This window comes from Rhopilema esculentum, chromosome 6 (assembly GCF_057945365.1).
Source record: "Rhopilema esculentum isolate cy_ngs chromosome 6, ASM5794536v1, whole genome shotgun sequence".
Taxonomy (NCBI): Eukaryota; Metazoa; Cnidaria; class Scyphozoa; order Rhizostomeae; family Rhizostomatidae; genus Rhopilema; species Rhopilema esculentum.
The window spans coordinates 6,630,567-6,652,359 of record NC_142820.1 but is presented as its reverse complement, the minus strand read 5'-3'; the positions used below and the strand labels follow the sequence as shown (position 1 = coordinate 6,652,359).

Below are 21,793 nucleotides of genomic sequence, written 5' to 3'. Positions count from 1 at the left end.
CAATATCAAAGTAACAATTTTCCAAACAATTTTCCTTGGCATTACACAACTCTATGGAACAGTTTGCCCTAGTTGGAATTTGCTTGCTTCCCACAAAGAATTCTTCTGAATATTCAAAGGTATTTGGTCTGAATGCTCTTATATGCTCGCTAATGATTTTTGTGGACCAGATGGAAATAACTCACCAAATTAAAAGTTACAATAACAAGGGCCAATCGATTAGAACAAATTACTGACTTACTGCCAGTTTGTGAACAGTTGCAAAGGAAAATAGCTTCAATTCTTACTGAAATTTTAAGAAATTCTATAATTACAACAATTGTGATATAGAAATAAGTTAAATGTGGAATTGAGATTATTTTTCTAGTTTATTTCATTAATGACACTAGATGTACCCAGACTTTAAAAGTCGCAGGTTTATTTTCATGGTCAACAGCAATGCATAATACGCCAGTCACCCTGCTGGGCCCATTACCAGTGAAGCAGTGCCTATTCTAAGGAAATTTCGAAGACCATACATGCTTTCAAACATTTAGTCACACCCTGTACGAATATTTCAACAGAACCACGCCATTTGGACCATCAAAAATGCAGGTATTACTTCAAAGAGTGTTAAAACCTTTGTTCTGGCATGTCATGAACTGTTACAAACTATGATGAACTCGTAACAGCTCTTTTAATCATGTAGGTAGGGTTTAAAAAAATTGTACAAACGAAACTGCATTTTATGAACAAAAATCAGTCTTTAGAAACTAACTATCAAATTCAAAATACAATCCGACATCGTTTCTTTCTTTTTTAATAAGGTTTTGCGCGTGGCGGCAACGCGGCGGCAACGCGGCGGTAACGCGGCGGCAACGCGGCGGCAACGCGGCGGCAACGCGGCGGCAACGCGGCGGCAACGCGGCGTTATCCGCTTTGAGGCTAACAATTTTTTCTTGTTCTTTAGCGTTGCCTTGCTTAAAGTTTGCTGCCTTCGTTTTTTATTGTTAGATCAAAAGAAGTGCTGGATTTCGGTCTAATTCGATGCATTTTATAGGTACATTTGTGATAATTACGAAAAACTATACATAGTTTTGGACAAAAGAGCACTGTCGTCGAGTGCTTTGGCCCTGTAATTGGTACTGGTTAGACTTGTAATTGGCTGCAGGAAAAAATTTTTTGCATGTTGAGTTCAGCTGCGTCTCTGAATTCTACGCTAAAATCTCTAAGCTCGAAGTCACGACTGGCATTGTTGCAGAATTCTCTATGATTGTCATCACTAGCTTCTTTATCGTTAGAGCAAAGAGGAAGAGGAGGAGCACAGCTATTTTATTATTCCTGCAAAAAAATTTAATTGCTTGAATGAGTTCATTACGAACAACATCCATTGACCGCATGTAGAAAACATTGGAATTCTGTATCTTTTTACGTATCTTCAAACCTTTAAAAAGCAGTATATTTTTTAATGCTGATGTCCATGATAATTATATTCGTGTTTCATGTTCTTGAGTGCCAGTTGCTGACAGATGGAAATAGGCACACACACTTACAATATTCTAAGTGGTCTATTCATCTCACGTAGCAAATTTCCAAGACCCCAAAATGTGGCTGCCAAAATAGGCTCTGGGTGAATGAAGTTTCAGGTATTTGCAATGAGAGACCTGTAAATCCGTATACTAAAGAAAAATGTTCCATACAAAACAAGGATTTCAAATTAAATCGGGCTTCAAACTAAAAACGGGTTTAATAGTCTAAATTTGCAATGTTTAAGCGAGAAACACAAATTTCAACTGCAACAATGATGCCATGCATTATAGTTGCAATGCTCTGTTCTGTAGTAGAATAACAGCCATCTTGGCCCTCTTGCGGCAGGGTGAAAAATCAAAGGACATGAAAGCCGAGTTCATTGTGGGGGACTTTTTTCTCCTCGATTAAGAGTCTTCCAGCCTCTTTTCCAACTGCATATTAAAAAAAGTCGACTTCCTGACCTCAATCAATAAGATTTTGTCTGTCTATACGTTACACAGATTATTCCTTGTGAAACCCCGCTAAGCAAAATTCCAAACTCAAATGATTAAGATAACTCGAATTTACATCACAATTAACACATTTCATTATTCCTACTTCGAAGTTGAAAATTTCTTCAGGTCATGGATACATTCATTCCAACTAAGATATTTCGTATTCAAATTTCTCACGTACTCGAAGAATAATACTCCTCAAGATATCAAAATCCGCCATGATGTATCAACACAACTTGATACCACTAAAATAAATAAAAACTGTGATAAGTGTCGATAAGGCCTTGAAAGATAATGATATTGCAATTTGCCTATGAAATTTTAGGCCATTCAAACCAATATCTACAAACAGGAACAAACCATCACAACAAACAACAAAACAGCACGCGATATCAAAGAACGCCCACAAGTCGAAGTTGCGTTGAAGCTTACCATGATCCGCGAATCCGTTTAAACTTCAAATGGATTGAAGCGTGTTCGTCTTTCTACTTACAGAGGTGTTGCCAATAAATTCTAGATCTCCCTGTAGCTAAGCTGCTTTCGCATGTAAACAGGCGCCCTGTCGATTTGCTCGTTCCTTCTGGGTGAGCTTTGATTAATACGATCGTTATGCAAACAGAGCTCTTATCAACGTCAATGAAATCCCCTATTTAATTCAAGGCAAAACAACCGAAATTGCTTTGACTTGTTAGTGCCCATGCTTTTCTGTTTGTGAATGATTGTTGTTAAGGATAACCACATCTGTACCCGAAATCTCTCACAATAACAAATCATTTCTTTGCGATATTCGACTAAGAAGCTCAAATATTCTCCGGTCCTTGGAAACAACCTGGTTTCCTAGCTAAAAACGAGTAATTTCCCACTGTCTTCTTACGTCAACGCAACAACATAATCCGATCTTTATTAGAAATGTTAGCATATTCTACTCTACTAAACTTTTTCAAATGTTTAAGTTATTTGTCAAACTTTCCACTGTCTGCAAACATTTTTTCAAAGGCATGAAATTATGTTTTAAATAAAATTCAAAAAACCATTCGTTAAACTTACAACTAAATTTTCTTCCCTAAAAACAGTATTTTATTTAGGAAAGCTTGAGGCTGAAGCCTTAACTCAACTAGCTTTTTGGTTTGACCTGTTTACGGGGAAGGGGCAGTAATTCAGTTGGCAAAGGCCTATTTGCACAAGGTAAACCAAAAACCAACAGAAGTCTTTAGAGTTCTTCTATTATCTAGCCGATATGTATAAATTCCTAATATTTTGCAGACAGTGCAAAACGTTTGCTCGTTATTCTAATTTCAACAAAGTTTTAATTTGAAAAGGGCTCAAGTTTGTTTTGATTCCAGTGTAACAAAGTGTATTTTGAAACATTGAAAACTGGATAAATATTACCTTATAGAGTGTTCTCGGCAACGAAACCGAGACACATAAAATGAATAAGAGGCGGAATGAATGCTTGTGTTAATAATGATCAAATTTAATCACAATTACTATTCATGTCATTAAAACCCATTTAGAATAATGAAACGACGATCAATATGTTTACAAAGTGAAACACTATTCACACCAGATTGCTATTTTGGAAATCAAAGTTAAAAGTGTTTATTCAATAACAGATTCTTTAAGAATATTCAGGGGGGATGTCCTCTTAGTCTCAACCTGCATGCTATTCCACAGGCCCACATTCTATTAGTGTGTGTGCAGTGGCGGATTTAAGGGGGGAGGGGAGCTGCCCCTCCCTCAACGAGTTGAAGCAAGCCTGGCGACCCTTTTTTGGAAATTGTGCGCCCCTTTTGAAGAATGAGAATCAGATGAAAAAGGTTCTAGGTTAATTTGCTTCAAGGATTACCTCAAAGTTATGTTGTTTATTCTGAAAAGGTATCTGAAATTGTTATATACAGCGTACTCTCGTAACCAATATTTGAAAATTTTTCAGCGCCCCAACTACCAACTACCCCTCCTTCAAAATTGCTCTGGATCCGCCCCTGTGTGTGTGTAGTGTGTACTACCTTCTTTCGATACTATCGAGGTACACCTACTTAGGCCCTAAGGCCTAGGGTAAGAAAGACAACATTTGTTACCAACTCAAGATTTGATCTGCTTGATTCAACGTTTTACATCAAAAATCGGTTGTCAACGAAAATTTTAGCAAGTTCTGCATTCTCCGGATACCGCACTTCTGGTAGACTACTCGGTCGCCGGTGTTATCTGAAAACTTCAGGCTGAATGCATGGATTCACAAAGCTAATTTTCCTTTGGATCCGCATGCACTCTGTTTTCAGACAATTGTGTTAAGTGCTTAAATTCCAGGGGCTGAAGTTTCTCAACTCCAGTTCCATTTCACCATCTCTAAAACCCTTTTTCAAAATTCCATCTTCTTCTAATATATTTATAAAATTGTACGATTCTTAGCCTAAATATTCTTCTTTTTAAAATAAAAAGAGTGCAAACCCCGGGACACCATGCAATGTTTTACTGTACCTGAACGAATCCGATCATATGAAGTGGCAAATTGAAATTCTCTTTCTTGGATGCGTTTCAAGACCTTCGATAAGGATTGCAGCTACTCGTACTACCTCCTTTTATTAATAATTTTCAAATATCGACCCCTTCCATTGATTGAGAGCTCTTAACTGATTGATTTTTTATTTTCTGCATGTCTTTGTCCATGAATGGAAATAGCCTATTGTAAACCTTAAACCGTGTGGGTTGAGAAGTATAAGGCCGAAAAAAACTACCACGTAATTAACAGGGATAATTGCATTATCACACTAATGCTTAACTCAACTCAACTGAAAAAACACAACTTACACACGCGCTAAATCGTTGGAAAAAGACCGGCGAGAGCCAAAATAAAGCTGCGCAGAGGCTATTGCTGCGAAACCACTTTACAATATAGCCAGTTTGGTTCAAGCTTATCATATTTCAAGCTCGTAAAACGTCTCCACTATTTCTGTACTAGCACTGGCCGTATTAAACAATCGACCATTTAAATTCAATCAATACCTTTTACGTCCCCTGAAATCAAAACCGGGCTATGCGCTTGAAACACGGAGCCGGCCCATGCTCGTCTGGGCGTACACAGTGTACAATTCATGTTTTTTGTTATGATAATGGACTTAAGGAAAGAGAAAAGTTCTCAGAAAAGAGAAATGGAAATTTTGAAGCAAGGTGCTAAAGTGTAAAGGAGGCAGGATCGATCACTTGTGTCTTGGCAAGCAAAAGAAAAAACGCTTCTTGTGATGACACTTTATCAAAGTGGATTTGAAAGGATAAGCTTGAAATTTTTGTGGAAGTTATCGTGTGTAATCACGCTTAAAGTCTGAAAGTCAAAAATCAAACTGGTTTAGCGGATTATTACGTAAACGTCGATGAAACCTTCCTATTATGCTTAAAGCTATGACAATTTCTGTAAGATATCAAATTTTCGTTTAGATATCAATTGAAAATGAATTTGATGAAAAGATCTGCGAGTTTGTCACATCTGTTGCCATGAAACCCAAAATACGAGTTGATCTTTTTTGCGCAAAATTATTCTCAGCTGCAAAGAAGCATGAACCCTGTAGATACATGGTGCAATTTTAGTGCTTTATTATAATTATCATTATCATTATGACTATCATTATCATTATCATTATGTTATGTTATGTTACTTAGAAATTGCTAGATTACGATCAATTGTTCGCTTAACCACGCCTTAGCTATTCATATCACGCCCTCTGGCCCTCTTCAGTTTCTCACGCCTGGTTAGAAATTCTGAGCCAATCCGCAACTGCCCATGGCTACACAAGCTGCGTAGCTCTACGGAGGAAAAACATGGTGGCATTTGTTTTCCAACACGACCAAACCGAAGAGAAATTTCAGGGAGGTCAAGTGGATTGGTTATTTTAATAGACTTGACGCCAGTTGGAAAAACTGCAGTTCTTGCTCTCCACATTACATTGTGACTGGTGAAACAACTTTGTACCATGATTTTGTTAATAAAACACAATATTTTCTACAATTTTAGTTTAAATAGATCCTCGCTATAATCGCTATAAGATTCCTCAGTCTCTTCAGAATATTCTTTGTATTGAAGTTTTTACAGTCTAATCGTTAAATTTTGGACCACTTTCAAAATCATTTTTATTCCAAACCAAAAAGAGTGTATGTTTACTTACCAGATGTTGATAGCAACATGAGTTTGGTGTGTGATTAGGTTTTCGTTTAGAGTGGTATCAGCTTGAAAAACTGGCACCTCTTTTGATTTCAAAACAGCTTCATTTCTTGCCATCTTGAAGTCTTCTTCTCTCAACGCGCCTAAGTGACAAAAAAAACACAAAAATTGAAGCTAAACGATCCTCGTGTAGTATTAGTGTGTACTGGAGTATAAATGTTATTTGCAATAAATCGTGTTGATGAAGGATGTCATGCTACAAGTTTCCTTTGATACTACAGTCTAATGTTTATACGTTAACATATCTGTATTCATGGTAACGTTCTTATCATCTTCATTGTCTAGATTCACTTTCAGTATTGTGCTATTCAGAATTGCGTACCTTATTCTACATTTGAAGATTCTTTAATTGTCTGACAATGCTATGGTTTAAGTCCTACGCCAACTTTCTTTTAAACAAATTCCTCGATGAACGAAACCCTTGCTTCCATCTATTGCTTATATGTTTCAGGTGTGAATGTCTGAAAAGCGCCCCTCCCTTCTACCTGTCTCCGGTATCCTTTCCTAGTTTTAAATTTTGTCACCTGCGTATAAGAAAATGTAGTCGGCATTGCTGTAATTTCGGATCAACAGCCCTTTGTTCACTCGATACGTTCTTTGAAAAACTCGCCAATATCTGATAGAGATAATGACGATTTAGAATTTGTGAAAAATTCGTGTTTAGTTGCAGGTGTTCAGAGATTGACTTGCTTTACAGCTGGTCAGGCAATTGCTTTCTTTTAAGCTTTTGTTTAGATAGAAACCTGCCCATATTTTAAAAAAACTGCAAAATATTCGTCAGAAATATATTAATTAACAGTGATAAATTTCTTCAGATGAAATCCAACCTCTCAAATGATTTACCTGTGCTGTGATAAAGGACAGCTTTCTCTCCAGCAAAATCTTGTTTTTGCTTCAGAGCATCAATGCAAGCTCTTTGATTAAGTTTTTCTGCAACTTGCAAAGCTGTTTGGCCACTCTGATCTACAATGTTTGGGTTACACCCTAAACTCGCTAAAGAAACAATAACACCATAATGACCATTTTTTACAGCTAAATGTAGTGCAGTTTGTCCATTCTTTGTCCTGGCGTTGATATCAATGAAATGAGTGTTTCTACAAGTCTCGCCTTTTGTCAGTGAATCGTGAGGTCTCTGTAGCAGCGCTTCCTAATGAACAGAATCAAATATTCAGATAAATGGATTTACATAAACACCTTACAATAAAATCATGTTGCCCTATTCTCTTAAAGACTTTGAATACTTGTAACAGTCTTCAATGGTCAGCTTATCTTTTTGGAATAATAATCATCATAAAGGTGTACAGACGAGAGCCACGTTTTATAATGAAATACGTCAAACATACATATCTTATCGGATACCTAAGTGCGTCTTTTTTGAAGTTACCTGAAGATAACATATAAATTCTGATAGATGATCCACTTCAGGCAGCCAGGTATTTATATGTAATCTGCGTCTTATGAATAAATATCCATGTTAAGAGTTGTTTTTTATTAAATTCGGAGAAAGAAAATGTCAACAGCCATTATTCACAATAACGTGATCGATATCGGCCTAAAGTTTGTACATGCTATTCATGTAAAACTTTTATCTTCTCCGAGAGCAGTCGATTTGTCAAGATAGAAAGGATTGAGCAAAGACATTAGATGGTGAGCTCATTTGTTCATTTAAAAAAATAAAAATGTGCCAACATCAAATTCTTCTACATCTTTCTCAAAATTTTTGAATTATCCATTAGTGAAGCAAATTATAATAGATGGCAGAAGAACGAGTCCTCTTGAAAGTTTAAAAGCTAGATACTGCCCAGAGAGTACTATATTTATAGTTCAAAGTAATGAATTCATCCATACCCTTTGTTCATCATAGATTAGCTTGAACATTAACTGCAAAATCTCACATCTTCCCAAGAATGCCGCTAGGTGAAGAGGCGAGAATCCAAGCTCATCTTCTACATTCAAGTCATGTCCTGTCCGAAGAAGGCTAGATAAAAGTAAAGTTTTTAGCCAAATACAGCACAAAATAGAATTCAGTTTCTTGCAATCACCGTCTAGAAAATTAAAGCCAAAGAGTAATTAATGGTAAATTCTTTTGTTTAGCAAGGGCTTCTAGTCTTATCTCATATCTCATTTGTCAACCATATGGTCGCAGCTTGACATGCCATAACAGATCCCCTTAGTTCTTATTCAAGCATTGCTTCAATGCATTTTATAATTCAAAAATGTTTGTTTGAGCCGTAAATTTTACTTGTAAGGTATAATATGCCAAAAATTCAATCACGAGAATTCCAAGGTTCAGATGGAATTTTACTTACGATCGTAATTTGCGGGTTGGAATAGAATGTCAGTTGAATCACAAGCCATGTTTGCAGGGAAACATTAAGAATTCAGCTCCTTCGCAAGGTCATCAAAAAATTAAAACGGCCAAAATTAGCCTATCGAATAGCCCGAACACTTACTAAACAAATTTATCCAATCTGTTATGAATAACAGCTTTGTGCAGCAACCCGTGACCAAATTCGTTGACTTCTTTTTCTGTCATGCTCGAATGTCAGTTAATTTCCAACTATGCATGCTTAAAAAGGCTAAGGTTGCTTCGCATACGAGGGACCTGTGGCGGAAAAATTTGAAGAGGGATCACAAGCAATCACAACAGAGTTTTTCCAATCACAGTCTTGAATCAAATTGCATTCTATCACAAAAATAATGTTGGTCAAACACCTAAAGTAAAAAGAAATATTTTAAGGTTACCCTTGTTACAAAGTAATTAACTATAATTAAAACGAGGTTATCTATCACACAGATTAACTTAGGACAGGACCTTTTTCTTTTGATATGAAAAAGGAGACTAGCTCAAATATGTTTTCAGCAACTTGAGAGAAAAAAGATATCTTACGATAGAAATGGGGCTATTTTTAGATTTGAAATCTCTTTCTCTCTGTAGAAAACAAGATTACATTGATACATAGGGTAAGACCATTCCATACTTTAAGACTATTTTATACAATACAAGATTTAACGATAAAAGATCTAAGATGGTTGAACGATATTCCCTTGCATAGGGTAAAAAGGATTTAAATGGAACCCGTAGCCGCTCCGAGGCAGGTTGAAAAGTAGGAAGGCCAAGGGCAAATTAAAGACCAATAACACTATTATGTAGAAAGATTCAACTGTATGAAAAAGTATGGGACTATGATTCCTTCACTTACGATAGCCAGAACAATTAACAAAATGTCTTTAGAACTTTTCCTTCTCTATTCTTTTTCAGAGGTTTTCAAAATTGAAGGGTCAAAATTTATTCAGTTGTGAGAGATGAAACCGTATATTTTTAACATAGATCAGAGGAACGGATTATTTTTGACGAAATGAACAAAGGTGTTGGTCATGTCTTAGTGCTGTACCTGCCGGGATATAAAGAAAAAAACAAGAATTGCTCTGCACAAAATTATGCGAATTCTGCACACTTTTGTCGTTTTATTTCGTGACTCCAATTAATGCAATTAGAGAATTAGCTCTTCAGAACCTTACTGTCTCAAGCCTGTATCTAACGTAGACGTAAATATGGTGAGCACTGTTCAAATCTTGAAGATAAACTTTTAAAGAGGATTAAATAAGGATCAGCGTTTACAATTCACAAAATTAGTCAAAAGATGGAAGAAGATCTGTTTACAAATTCCTAAACAAGAATGCGGAAAAGGCAGAAAATCCCTTGCTCAGCGTTTACAGTGTTTAGGTTACTCAAAAGTAAATATGATGTGGGAACTTGGGATCTGTTGTATTTGCATATTCTTTGAAGAGTTAAAATGCTACCTTTTTCGCATCAGGTTCGTCTAGGAAACGAAGCAGTCTATGAGTATTGAGTTAGTTCTCGTCTTTGCTTCTGTCAAGTTGCTTTTAAGTTTTTGCGAGCATTGTTTATATGAATCTCAATAATGGAGCAGCTGAACAGTTTAAAAGCTAGCTCTTTTGAGAATTCTTAATACTTTGCTCTCTTAATAAACGTAATAAACTAGCTGACTTTATAAATTTTAGAAACATTTTACTCTGTCACGAGTTCCAAACTAGTTGCTAGTCCTGTTAAACTTTTCTGTAATAATCAGAAACCCTTTTTTTTCTCTAATGTGAACTGTATTTTCCTGCCTGTGTCTCAAAAATGCTAAATGTAAGGTTACAATAGATTTAGTTTCCGTTGCATTTCGTCATCAATCCATACCACATAAAATTCAATATAAGTAATCACAATACAATTTTCTGACAAGATACTAGAATTGATGATGTCTAAAAAGAACTACAAGATCAAAATAAAAGCTATTGATGAAAATTTACTTTTATTTGTTTATAAGACAGTTAGCTCATGCCCACTGATTAAGGCGGTCGTTTAACAGCTAGATCTCATTTGTATTTGTGTTTTCTTTATAAATATTCACAGTTTAAAATTATGAGGAAACTCTCAGTACTGAGATGTTTGTAAGGTTTGCAGTCTCTTAAAAAGACGCCGATGGATACGTGCTTAGGCCTGAAGAAGAACAAGGAGCTATAAAAGAAAAAGGAGTTATTGCAACTCCATTCCAATTCTTAGCGTATATCATAACTTACTACTCCATTTATTAAACTACAACACAGGCTTCTCTGAAAGATTAACTGTCGGTCTTTGTTCTGAAGCTTTTATGTTTGCCACAAACTTTCGTTCATTTTTTTGGCAATATTTACCCGACAGTTCCAAACTTTGCAGAGTTTGGCTAATCAACAAAGCCAGCCGCTAATATTTCACTGATCTCGCTCTCTTGCTTTCAGATAGGCAAACAAACCATTTCAAAGCAATCTTAATTCATTGTGAAACTTTTCATTTCTTTTCATTGTGTCAGGTATATCCAATTGCCTTATCAAAACAGGTTAAATAGATGCCATCTCAGATTCGTTCGGTAGTGTAGGCCATATCGGTATGCTATACGGAAAAGTTTCTTGCTAATAATTGTACATGAATGAGACTTGTATACAAATAAAACGATTGAAACTCTTTTCTCTTAATAGAAATCCTGTATCTATCTTTCATTTCGCATTGATAGAGCCTTACAAAGTTTAAAGTTGTGACTGCGAATGTTTCGCTCTTTACAAACCTCTGGTTCGTGAGAACGATTATGCGACAAGACCTAAGTATTAAACACACGCAAAATAGTAGTGCTTGTGTTTCTTGAACATGCAAACACAACTCTCAGAGTTTCGTTTGCTTCGGGAAAACATATACTTTCGCTAGACAACAGTAATTACCAGCAAAAATATATAATGCTGAGATCATAAAACATATCAAGCTAGTTTTCGTCGATTATGTGCATCTTGTAGCAAAATACTTAGATTTACCTTTCAAACATTGCTTTGATAGTCCGTGCTCATCCAGCGAACTGGTCGTTTCATTCTGAATCCAGTGCCAAAAATTATCACATTTTGTTTGTTCGGTTCATATTCCTAGAAAGCAATACCACAGTTCTGTGAAAAGTGAGACGCATTCCTCGCCAGAAGTCAAACACGAAGACGCCGAACTCTATTGCAAGGCTTAGCAATGAAGCATCCCTTCTACAAATTCGTACTTCAAATAACATCCAGCGATGCTTGAATTTTCAATAGAACAGCGCTAGTCGTCACACAACAATACTGTAAAATTCCATAATTATTATTCCAAAGGAAAATTTGGCACGGAGAAACACAGCTATTTTAATAAAACTCCATTCGTGTTCTCTGCTGGTAATATCAATAGTCTTCATGTGGTATATTATGTACTTATTTGTGCACAGAATGTAAGCATGACAATACTCATGTTAAATAAAGCCCCGTGGATTCTCTTTGCAATGCAAATCTCCGCGGAATGTCAATACCAAAGGACTTGCACTAGTTTTCTGATGATGTCAAAATACCTGACGGTGCATAATTTTAAAAGAGAAAAGCATTTTAGAAATTTCGAACCTCTTTAAAAAGCCTTCGATTTACTTTGCTCACAATGCCGCAGAGAGGAATTCAAAAGTCATGTTTGCCACGTCCAACTTATCTTCAGCGACTCACGGACGTACTGATCACAGAGAACGAGCAAAAGCTAGATATCATCAGGGATGAAGTCGTAAAATTTTAACAAGGGGGGCTCTATGAAATTTCTAAGTTGTTCTTTGCCATGTCATCATTGCAATTTGAACATGAAAGGGTTGAATTTTTTGGTTGAACAGCCAGGTACAAGGACTGTCTTGAGTGGTAGCAGAGATCACAACATTGATACCATGTGAAGGGCTGGGGAAATTTCACTGCAAGTATGGGGGCAAAATGTTTATATTGCCCAGGGTTTTAATGAAAGCCACCACCATGGTTGGCGTGGCGGCAAGAAAAATTTTGATAAATGACATTCTAAGGATGGCCAGAAAATGCATCAAAAATATTTATAACAATTGATAAGGAAGATCCTAGGCAGTATATTCATGAGCCTTTTTTTACAATAATTATGACTAATTGGTTGGATTTTGAATTGACACATTATCTCTCGTGTTAAAAAAGACAGAGCAGATTTTATCAGCTTACGAACAGTGCTACTTAAAATGCCATGCAACTGTGTTATTCAGTAGATTTAGAAAGCATTCAAAGTTTGCAGATATAGAAAATCAATTTTGAAATAAAAACAAAATTAAAAACACCCAAGCCTGAAATTATCCACACAAAAAGAACAATAGGTGTCAGCAAGAATTGTATTGTTCATATAAAAAAAATATGTAAAAAAAATATTAAAAATAAGCAAGACAGAGTCAAATAATAGCAACCGGTTCTAGGCAGAAAACCCTATTAGGCAGAAAATGCAAAAACTGCAAATAAACGTACTCAGTTAGAAATCGTTCAATAATTTTCTATCTATTTATGTAAAACTTTGTGCACATTTTCATGTTTATAAAGCTTGGAATGTGTTTAAATCTATCAGTTGTATCTCTTTTCTATCTCTGGTTTAGTCGTACATGGCTGACCTGTGATGAAGCAACAGATCTTCACAGCTTTCTTTGCATTCCATGATTCTTGGCTATATCCAAGCAAAAACGACGATGGAGGGCTGAGCCCCCTACTTTTTTCGAAAGTGTTAACAAGGAGGGCTACACCCCCCTGAGCCCCCCCTCTACCACTACATCCCTGGATATCATCCTATATGTTTTGGCATGCAATTAACGGACTCTTTCGTAATGCTGGGGTATTGACCTCAGTTACCCCCTTTCGAAACCCTTGAAGTTTTCAACATTGGTGAAAGTTTTTATTTTTGAGCTTGCGAGAGCAAAATGCATTCTTGGCTTTTTATGCTTCGGTTGCCTCTTTCTCTTTTATATTTATAATGCCAAATACCCGATTTTCGAGGTTAAATTTTTTTCCGAGTTAAACTCTTTTTTTAAGAACAATCTTTTAAAAACACGAGCCTCAAAATTGGTCAAGAGTTCAAAACAAACTAAGAACAAGCTAAGGCTGAGCTCGTCCATCTCGAAAACGAGGGGCTTTTTTCATAGAAGGATGCTTCTTAGGTTAATTCTTGAATTCGTTGGCAATTAAAGGATGTCTCACTGGTTTTGTTGGCAGATGAGGCCTCAGATTTTTGAAAAATTTAAATTTTCTGGTTGTTATAAAATGTGTATTATAAACTGTAATGAAAATTGCATTAATTGGCTAAAACGGGCTGGATATTAACGGCTAAATTTTTCTTTAGATTTGCAACAGATGTGTTTACTTGAAACTTTAATTAGCCGCCGCCACAAACGGCCAGATTTTGTATGTGAAATTGCAATTCAAGCACGATTTAACATTTCTATAGTCTATAAAAAGTTGAACGCACAGTTTCTTTAATATCCTTAACGCTTACAATTTCATAGGTGTATTTAATGCATTTCGCCTTACAAAAATTACACCGAATGGTAAATAATTATTTAATTTTTTAAGGCAGGGCTCAAATTGTGGTTGAAATTTGAATTTTTGAGCCTTAGTTTGTCATAAAGAAACTTATACCCCACGATTGCCAGTTGCAGAAGTTTTAAACAAATTTACTTGCGGGGACAGAACTTGTTTTTTAAAAACACGAGCTATCAAACTATAAAAAAGAAAAATTATCAAATAGGCCACGAAGTTCCTACTTTACTTTATCATTTCTTTGAGAAATGAGGCATCGCAAAGAAATCTGGGCCTAAAATCAGGACAATGTAGTTGAGAGCAACGAGTGACATCATAAAATGATGATGACATCATGAAAGAACGTTTAAAAGTAAGTATAATAGTAATTCAATACATCTTTCAAAGGCTTGAATGTGTACTATTCGAATATGGAGCATATTTGCCAATGATAGTTGCGAGAAAACAATTATAAAGGTTCAAAGTAAATTTTCTCCAAGTTGATGACGTCATCAAAAAATTTGACTTCCGCTCAAGATATTTTTCATTTCATCTCAGATTTGAAATCTGCTTAGTTAATTTAGGGCAAAAATGCAAGAAAAGTTGAGGTCAAGTCCTTGGCTGATTTTTAAAGATTTTTTATCATTTTTTTGATGACGTCATCAGAAACAGTAACTTCTGGTGACAATTTTCTTTGGCCTATCTTGAATTTGGAATCTCCATGGTCGATTTAGTAAGAATGTGAAATAATATTTGGGGTTAGGCAGTTTGCTAATTTTTTCTACAAAATTCCCTGTCTAGATAGTTGAGTCTACCAATGTGGAACACTGCTCGATTAAGGAGGCTGTTGATATTCAATTTTGAAGCAAATGTGAAAATTTTAAGAAATTTCAAAATATACATATTTTGACAGATACACCTTTCATCTTATGTAAAAACTGCATCTTGTTAATGTATAGTCCCCCAAAGTGATTTAATTTGTCACTTGAAATGTCGCAGGTAGAGTTTTTCTCCCTTAGCAACCAATATTTTTCGTTGCTAGGGACGATTTCTTGCTAGTTCACCCCTTCTCGTTTTTCTACTATGATATCTGACCGTGCTTTCCAATGAATGATATCCCATAAGGCTCTGCTTTATATCCCGTCGGACACTGGTTTTAAAGCACTTGGCAACATCAAGACGAGAGTTTATGTTTGAAATTGCCTATTCTATTATGTAAATTTTTATTCGGAGAGCAAGATGAAGTTCCGTACTATCAAAAGGAAGAAAAGGAGAGGCTTTTTTGGAACGAGACCGCAAGATGCAGCAGTAGCAGATTTAGAAACGGTTGATGGAGCTGCTGATTTAGTCGATGAGCCTAGGCCCGGACCGAGTAATCAAGCAGAGGTCGATGAGACACTAAACAAATCATTTGAAAAGTTGTGTAACTCGTCCTTTAGTGAAATCGATAGGGTTAGATAGGGTTAAAGATGGAGCTATACTTGCAGATATGCTTTGGTGCTGAAAGATAGACACTGGCGTGAATTTGCAGTGGCATAGGGAAGCATGGGAAGAACAATGCTTACCATCACGTGCCTGTGGACAAGTGGACAATGAAAGGTCATACACCAAAGTTGTAGACGGTGTAAAAGAATCGGAAAAGACAAACTTGCAATGGACAGGCAATGTCGCCCAAAAAGAAACAAGCAAATTGGCAAAGAAAATCACTACCAATTTCTATGGAAAAAGAATGCGGAATACTTAAAAATGGAACATGGATGATCTACAGGACATCACATATATCACTAGAGTAAAAATAGCACAAGATAGAAAAAAGTAAAGGGGTTTGTGGAGGCTATCAGTGTCCAGCGACCTAGACAACTGATGGTGATGATGATGCCGTATAAAGTTGTTGCATTCACCCCTTTAGTATATAAATATAAACATTTTGTACATATGCACATTCTGATAGATAAATGTACAACGTAGATATGTGTGAAAAACAAAAAAAATTATATTTCTGAAGAAAAAACTAATAAAACGCTGCTTTTGTTTCTAACTTTTGAGTTATGTTTCCTAAAATTTTACGAGAACACCACTGCTACACTACAGCAGTACTCAAATGTTAGGCAAATGCGAGATTTGTAAGGAATGGTGAGAAATCAAAGTCTGAAATCAAAATCAAAGTTTTTAGACCTGCAATACCTGCCAAAAGTCTTGGAACACTTGCTATAATTTACGTTGTGCACGAGCTGCAACATCCCCCCCCCCCCCTTGTAAAATGTTGTGCCGCGGAAATGTGAATAATTCTACATGTACAAGTGATACATTTTTACATAGCTATGATTTTCAGCTAGCGAATTAACATTGTATGAGGGGGAAGGGGGGCAACACCTTCCTTGTTGACATGGAAATAGAAGGGGACACGCGAATTCACAGAAATATCAGGGTGTTCCAAGGACTTTTGGCAGGCATTGGGATTCTAAAAAAGAAGCCAAGAATGTGAGATATACTTTTTGTCCGAATTGGATGGGATTTTCTTGGAGAGAGGTTAAGAAACGGAAATGCCAATTGAGGAAAAAAATTTTGTAAAAGATATGCTGCTCAACACAGAAGAAAATGTTTGCACTCGTTCTATGGTTAGAATATTTAGATTGATTGGAAGCCTGTATCCGCACGAGATTGGCATTGTATTTTCAAAAAAAATTAAAGCGATAGAAGTCCTCGGAAAAGGAATGCATAAGGGTTAACTTTGATGATAGACGTGGTCGCAGATGAATCAGATGAAGAGTGCAGGTGAGACAACTGACCCCTGCGGTACACTAGTAATTATATCAAAAGGTTTTTGAGACAATTATCAATTTGACAGTAATATTACAGTCAATATTACGGTCAGAAGAAAGTCGGCTATTGGATGGAGCTCGTATAATGGAATTTAATCAAATACGACAAAAGCCTGTGAGATTTCCAGTAAAAACATTCTGTTGTCATGAAATACTATGTTTGAAGGAGACAATCACAACATCATATTTTGCTATACTATTAGCCAATCAATACTGCTTTCATGCTTTAAAACATGATCTTTTGTGCATGCAGTCTTTAAACAATTCCTTCCCTTGCAAAAATTATTTTGTTTATAAACGCGAATTGTGATTTACTGTGTCAATGCGAAACAATTTCAATAAATGAGATCCTACAAGCCTTCAAGAAACTTTCAGGGCTGGAAACATTTGAAAAAGTTACAAACATTCGATGTGGGGTGTATAGGTAAGTTTCTCATAAAGTTGATAAAAGGAACTTTTCAAGCCAGCAAAGAAAAACCCTATTCTGAAATGTCCAACCAGGACATAATACAATCCTAGCAAGAGGTCTCACCCTTCAAGATTCAAAACTAGAATTTCAGAATACAACAATCCATTTTGATATCTATCAACGATATCTATCTTGATATCATGACAATTTGTTTTGTTAAACAATTTGCAACTCTTGTAAACTACAATCTTTATTTACTTAGGCCCAGCATCTTGCAGGGACTAATCTTGCTGCTTGTCTTGTCTGCAGACAATTTGGTCAGATGGCAAGTCGCCTAATTCCTAGTTTAAAATACTTCGCAGCCCTATGATTATGTGAAAAGAAAGTGAAACCCACTTTTCTCGAAAATGCTTGACGAATACCAGCATGGTACTTGAATTATTTTAAAATCTGTGACCTGAGGCTCTATTTTACACATTATTGGTAATTTTGTTATCTTTGAAACATTAAAAACTTACTAATCCGGAGCTTACTTGAATGTCTCTTTCGGAAATCTCGATTTCTATTTGTGTTAAAATCTACACTAAAGCTTGAAAATTTTATTCAGATTGCATTTCGAAACTGTTTACTTTTCATAGCTTAAGTTTTCATAAATATAAAACTGCAATTGGTAATCACACAGGTGCGTAACTGATAATGCATTTGATTTTCTCTTGTATTTTAGTCTCTACCAGAATTGAGACTTGCCAATTCAAAAAATACAAACAAATCCAAACAAATAACATATGAATGAAATTTGAAATATCCAAAAAATAATTAACTATGAAGTTAATAAATGGGAATTGTGTTTGACAAATAAAACACCTGACTGACAGCCACCTTTTTATTTCTGCTATTCTAAATACAGTCGAAGCTCTGTTACTCCATTACCTGATAATTTGAACAAAATGTTTTCATGACGAAGGGTAATTTGAACTTTCTGTCATTTTAACAAATTTTGATACCCTTTCGAAACAAAATTAATTAAGCAGTTACTGCATTACCTCTCTTTCTGCAGACTTGCCTTTTCTAACTTGCAGACTTGGTTGTTTTTTGAGTGAAATTTGTCTCTAGTTCTCGCAATTTTGTGGACAATAATAATGTTCAAAAGGCCAAAAGAGCTGATTTTTTCGAAGTGTTGATAAACTTGTTATTTCTGCCACCTTCGATGATAAACATCGATATTTCGTGACTTAAGCAAAAAAATCCTTTCGTGTTAGCGGGTGTGAAAATCAATTGAACATAATTGAGAAAATTTCGGGTTATCTGTGAAAAAAGGTTTTTCAGCTATCAGTGATTTTAAACATAATTGAGATGCCTTCAACCAGGCTTTACCAGCATTAATAACAAGATTCCGTCAACACTTGTCTGTAAATGGACGACAAACAATGGGCCTAGGACTGCCACAAATTGTTTATTTCGTTTTTTAACTTCTGTTCAAGCAAAACTTATAGTTCAAGGATTCGAAATATTTTTGCCTAAAGTTTAAGTGATGGGTCAATTGGAAAAAACTGGTTTTTTTAGCTGCCAGGTCATGGCCTAATCTATAAAATGAGTGCAAGTGGTGCCTATCATTGGTTGCCATGTAAAGTAAAGATGGCTGCAAAACAAAGACGAAACTTAGTCAAAGAAGCTTCGCCAGTTTTTTGCCTCGAACAATTTGGCAGCTGAAATTGATATCAGGTAAAGTTTGGTGGAAGTTGACTGCATGTCAATTTTCTTCCTCAATTATGCTAAATCTGTCTGCTAAAATCAAGTAGTGAATTTGACCATGGAGATTCCACAGAAAAACCAATAAGCCCCTTTTCTATTAGTTCCTTTCTATTAAGCCACCCCCTCTAATAGGCGCCTCTCTCTATTAGGCCTCCCTTATCAAGCAAAAACTTAAAATAAGACCCCCTTTCTACTAAAGCCCCCTCTTTAGCCTTTGACGTCAAACGAAGAAAAAAAGCGCATTTAGTGGGTCTCTTGACAAATGTGATGATGATAGAATCGTGGTCATGTAAAGACTTGTTTGTGCCCCTTGGAAGTCAGTCAAAATTTGTTAAGAAGATGCTCCAGGGTTAACAAATGATCCTGGTGATTCTGATGAAGATAAGGTTCTTATAATTGATTAATTAAACTTTTGAAGCTGCTAGCAAAATTTTCTTAAAACATTTGCATGATATTTTCATAACACAAAATTGACAAGGCCATTTTTAAAACATTTTTTACTTCAAATTTTCGACATGTCCCTTCTTTTTAATAATCCTCTCTCTTTTGAGCCCCTCCCTCTAGAACTGAAAAAATACAACTTTGTTTCAACTTTATTTCAAGGGAAGACATATAAAGGATTGGATTGAATCTTAAAAATATTTTAATTTCATTGCGATTGACATTTTTACACAGACGAAACTTATGACAATTCAAGATGAAAATCCCTGCTGATGATTATAGAAGGGTGAAGCATATCCATCGATTTTAAAGAGAGAGAGGTGGAGGGAATAAATCTGCGTCACATGTTGCCTGTGACATTGATTCTTCAAGTTTCCTGAGACATCATTACCCCCCCCCCCCTCCCAGATTGCCACTGATGAGGGAAGGCTATGGTTGCTGGCGAAAGGGTGCTGCTTGTGCCGAAAGGTTTTCCTTGACGTTTGAAAGCAAAAACCAAAATTGACGATACAGCTATTTCTTATCTTATGAAATCAATACTGGCATCTGAGGTTTACACAAAACTGCAACAACATTGGTATCTACACTTTCCCTACCTGAAAATCATTCCTACCTAGATGCTTGGTTATTGGTAATGATTTCAATTTGGCACATATACATGTAGCAAAATCACAAGTGATAAGGTAGAACACGTTAAATCAAGATGTGGCAACGGTCCCTTCGCCTGTGTTTCACTCTTTTTTCTTATATTTTGGCAATAAATGCCATTTCACATTAACAATTTACTTCAAATGTGGCTTCTCATTGAGCTCTACCAGATAACATCAGTTAAATTTTTGTGATGTTTTGAACTTTTGCATATTTTAAGCCGTCTACTATATGGCAAAGTCTAAAGTTAAATACCCAAATTGTACTCTCAATAAAACATGTTTATATTTTTCAATTTAGTTTGTAAAGTTAAGAATGAAAAATTTGCACAAAAGTACGGTAGACCGAAGTATTTGAAACTGTTCACAAACTTCCTACGCCTCCATGCCCCACGAGTGACTCTCTCGACACAGGAGAGCACTGATGCAACACGAGCAAAGAGTAATGAAAAATAAAAGAATACAAAACATTTCTTAAAAAACATCCATCTTACAAACCATGTGCAAATTGTTATGGAAACGTTCTTGAAAGTCATAAGATGCGAGATGTGCTCAGTTAGTCAAGTAAACAATTGCTGTTCCAAAAGCATATGCAATCTTCTGCAGACTTTTTCGAGTTTTAAAAGAGAGAAAAAATATATGACGCCATTTTCAGTGACTCGAGTTAAGTTCTCTGATAATATTTCAAAGAATAGCTTTAGTGAACGGAAAACTTATAAAGTTTAGATTTTTTCTTGAAAAGTACTCACGTATTGAATTGAGAATACAATTTAATGTTACACTTGAAGTTTATCTAAATTTTTAAACAATTTTAAAGTTTAAATAATTTTTGTCATTTTTTATTTAAATAAATAATCTTACATTAATAGATTCTGACTTAATACATGCATCTTTGCACACTTTTACACATCGATGCAGTAAACATCAATACAGGGGCGCCTATCCTGGAGGGGCTGCAGGGGGTAGCTGCCCCTCCTACCCTCTTCCAGGAGGGACAGAAGGGGCAAGCAGTGCCCTTAAATATTCTCTCCTAAGAAAGATTATAGAATCTTGCAAATAATTGATCTCTAGTTTAGCCACTCTTGTTATGTTAATTTTCATTAAAAATTTAAAAATTAGAAAAAATCTCATCTTTTGTTTTCCGTCATTAATAAAGGAAAATTCTTTATCAGAAGAAGATAATAATCTCAAAAATCAATAACGTGTTATAAGATACAGACCATTTTGCCCATCTTCAGAACGAGGTTGTTACGGTTATTTTATGCCTTAATATAAAAACACGCTGAAGTTACCAATTATTTGATTTGAATTTGATTCTTGTGATTGTTATTTTCAATTTTACACTCTCGTGGCCATTCAAGACCCACTTCCATGGAGAATTTTTTCTCAACATTCTGCCAATGTTTAAAGACTTTGATTGCAAAATTCTTAGCTGTATGGGTGGAACCATAATCTCTTTTCTTATGACTATGGTGAAACAGAACCATGCCATGTTTTATTTTGCACCACCCTCTCCCCTGCCATCCCTAACAAATAATCAATTATGGAACAGTGGAAAAAATTCTACTACTTGCCCTCAACACCAACACTGTCGCAACAGCCTTAATCTTGTGCAGGCGTCT

General features: G+C 35.7%; 1 protein-coding gene across 5 annotated transcripts in view; it reads right to left on the bottom strand.

Annotated features, from left to right (window-relative positions):
• The window catches only part of LOC135686472 (uncharacterized), a 44,819-nt gene that overhangs the window by 9,344 nt on the left and 13,682 nt on the right, over positions 1-21,793 (bottom strand). Inside the window, exons 2-6 of one of the 5 annotated variants that reach the window (XM_089109017.1) lie at positions 11,569-11,673; positions 8,670-8,821; positions 8,065-8,194; positions 7,060-7,363; positions 6,161-6,299 (exon numbers count right to left, since the gene is read on the bottom strand). In XM_089109017.1, coding sequence (XP_088965143.1) covers positions 6,161-6,299; positions 7,060-7,363; positions 8,065-8,194; positions 8,670-8,752 — 656 coding nt within the window. In that variant the 5' untranslated portion in view covers positions 8,753-8,821; positions 11,569-11,673. Of the gene's footprint in view, positions 1-6,160; positions 6,300-6,538; positions 7,037-7,059; positions 7,364-8,064; positions 8,195-8,669; positions 8,822-11,568; positions 12,238-21,793 lie in introns of those variants that run through there. The other 4 variants (XM_089109016.1, XM_089109018.1, XM_089109019.1 and 1 more) reach the window with 4 other exon arrangements.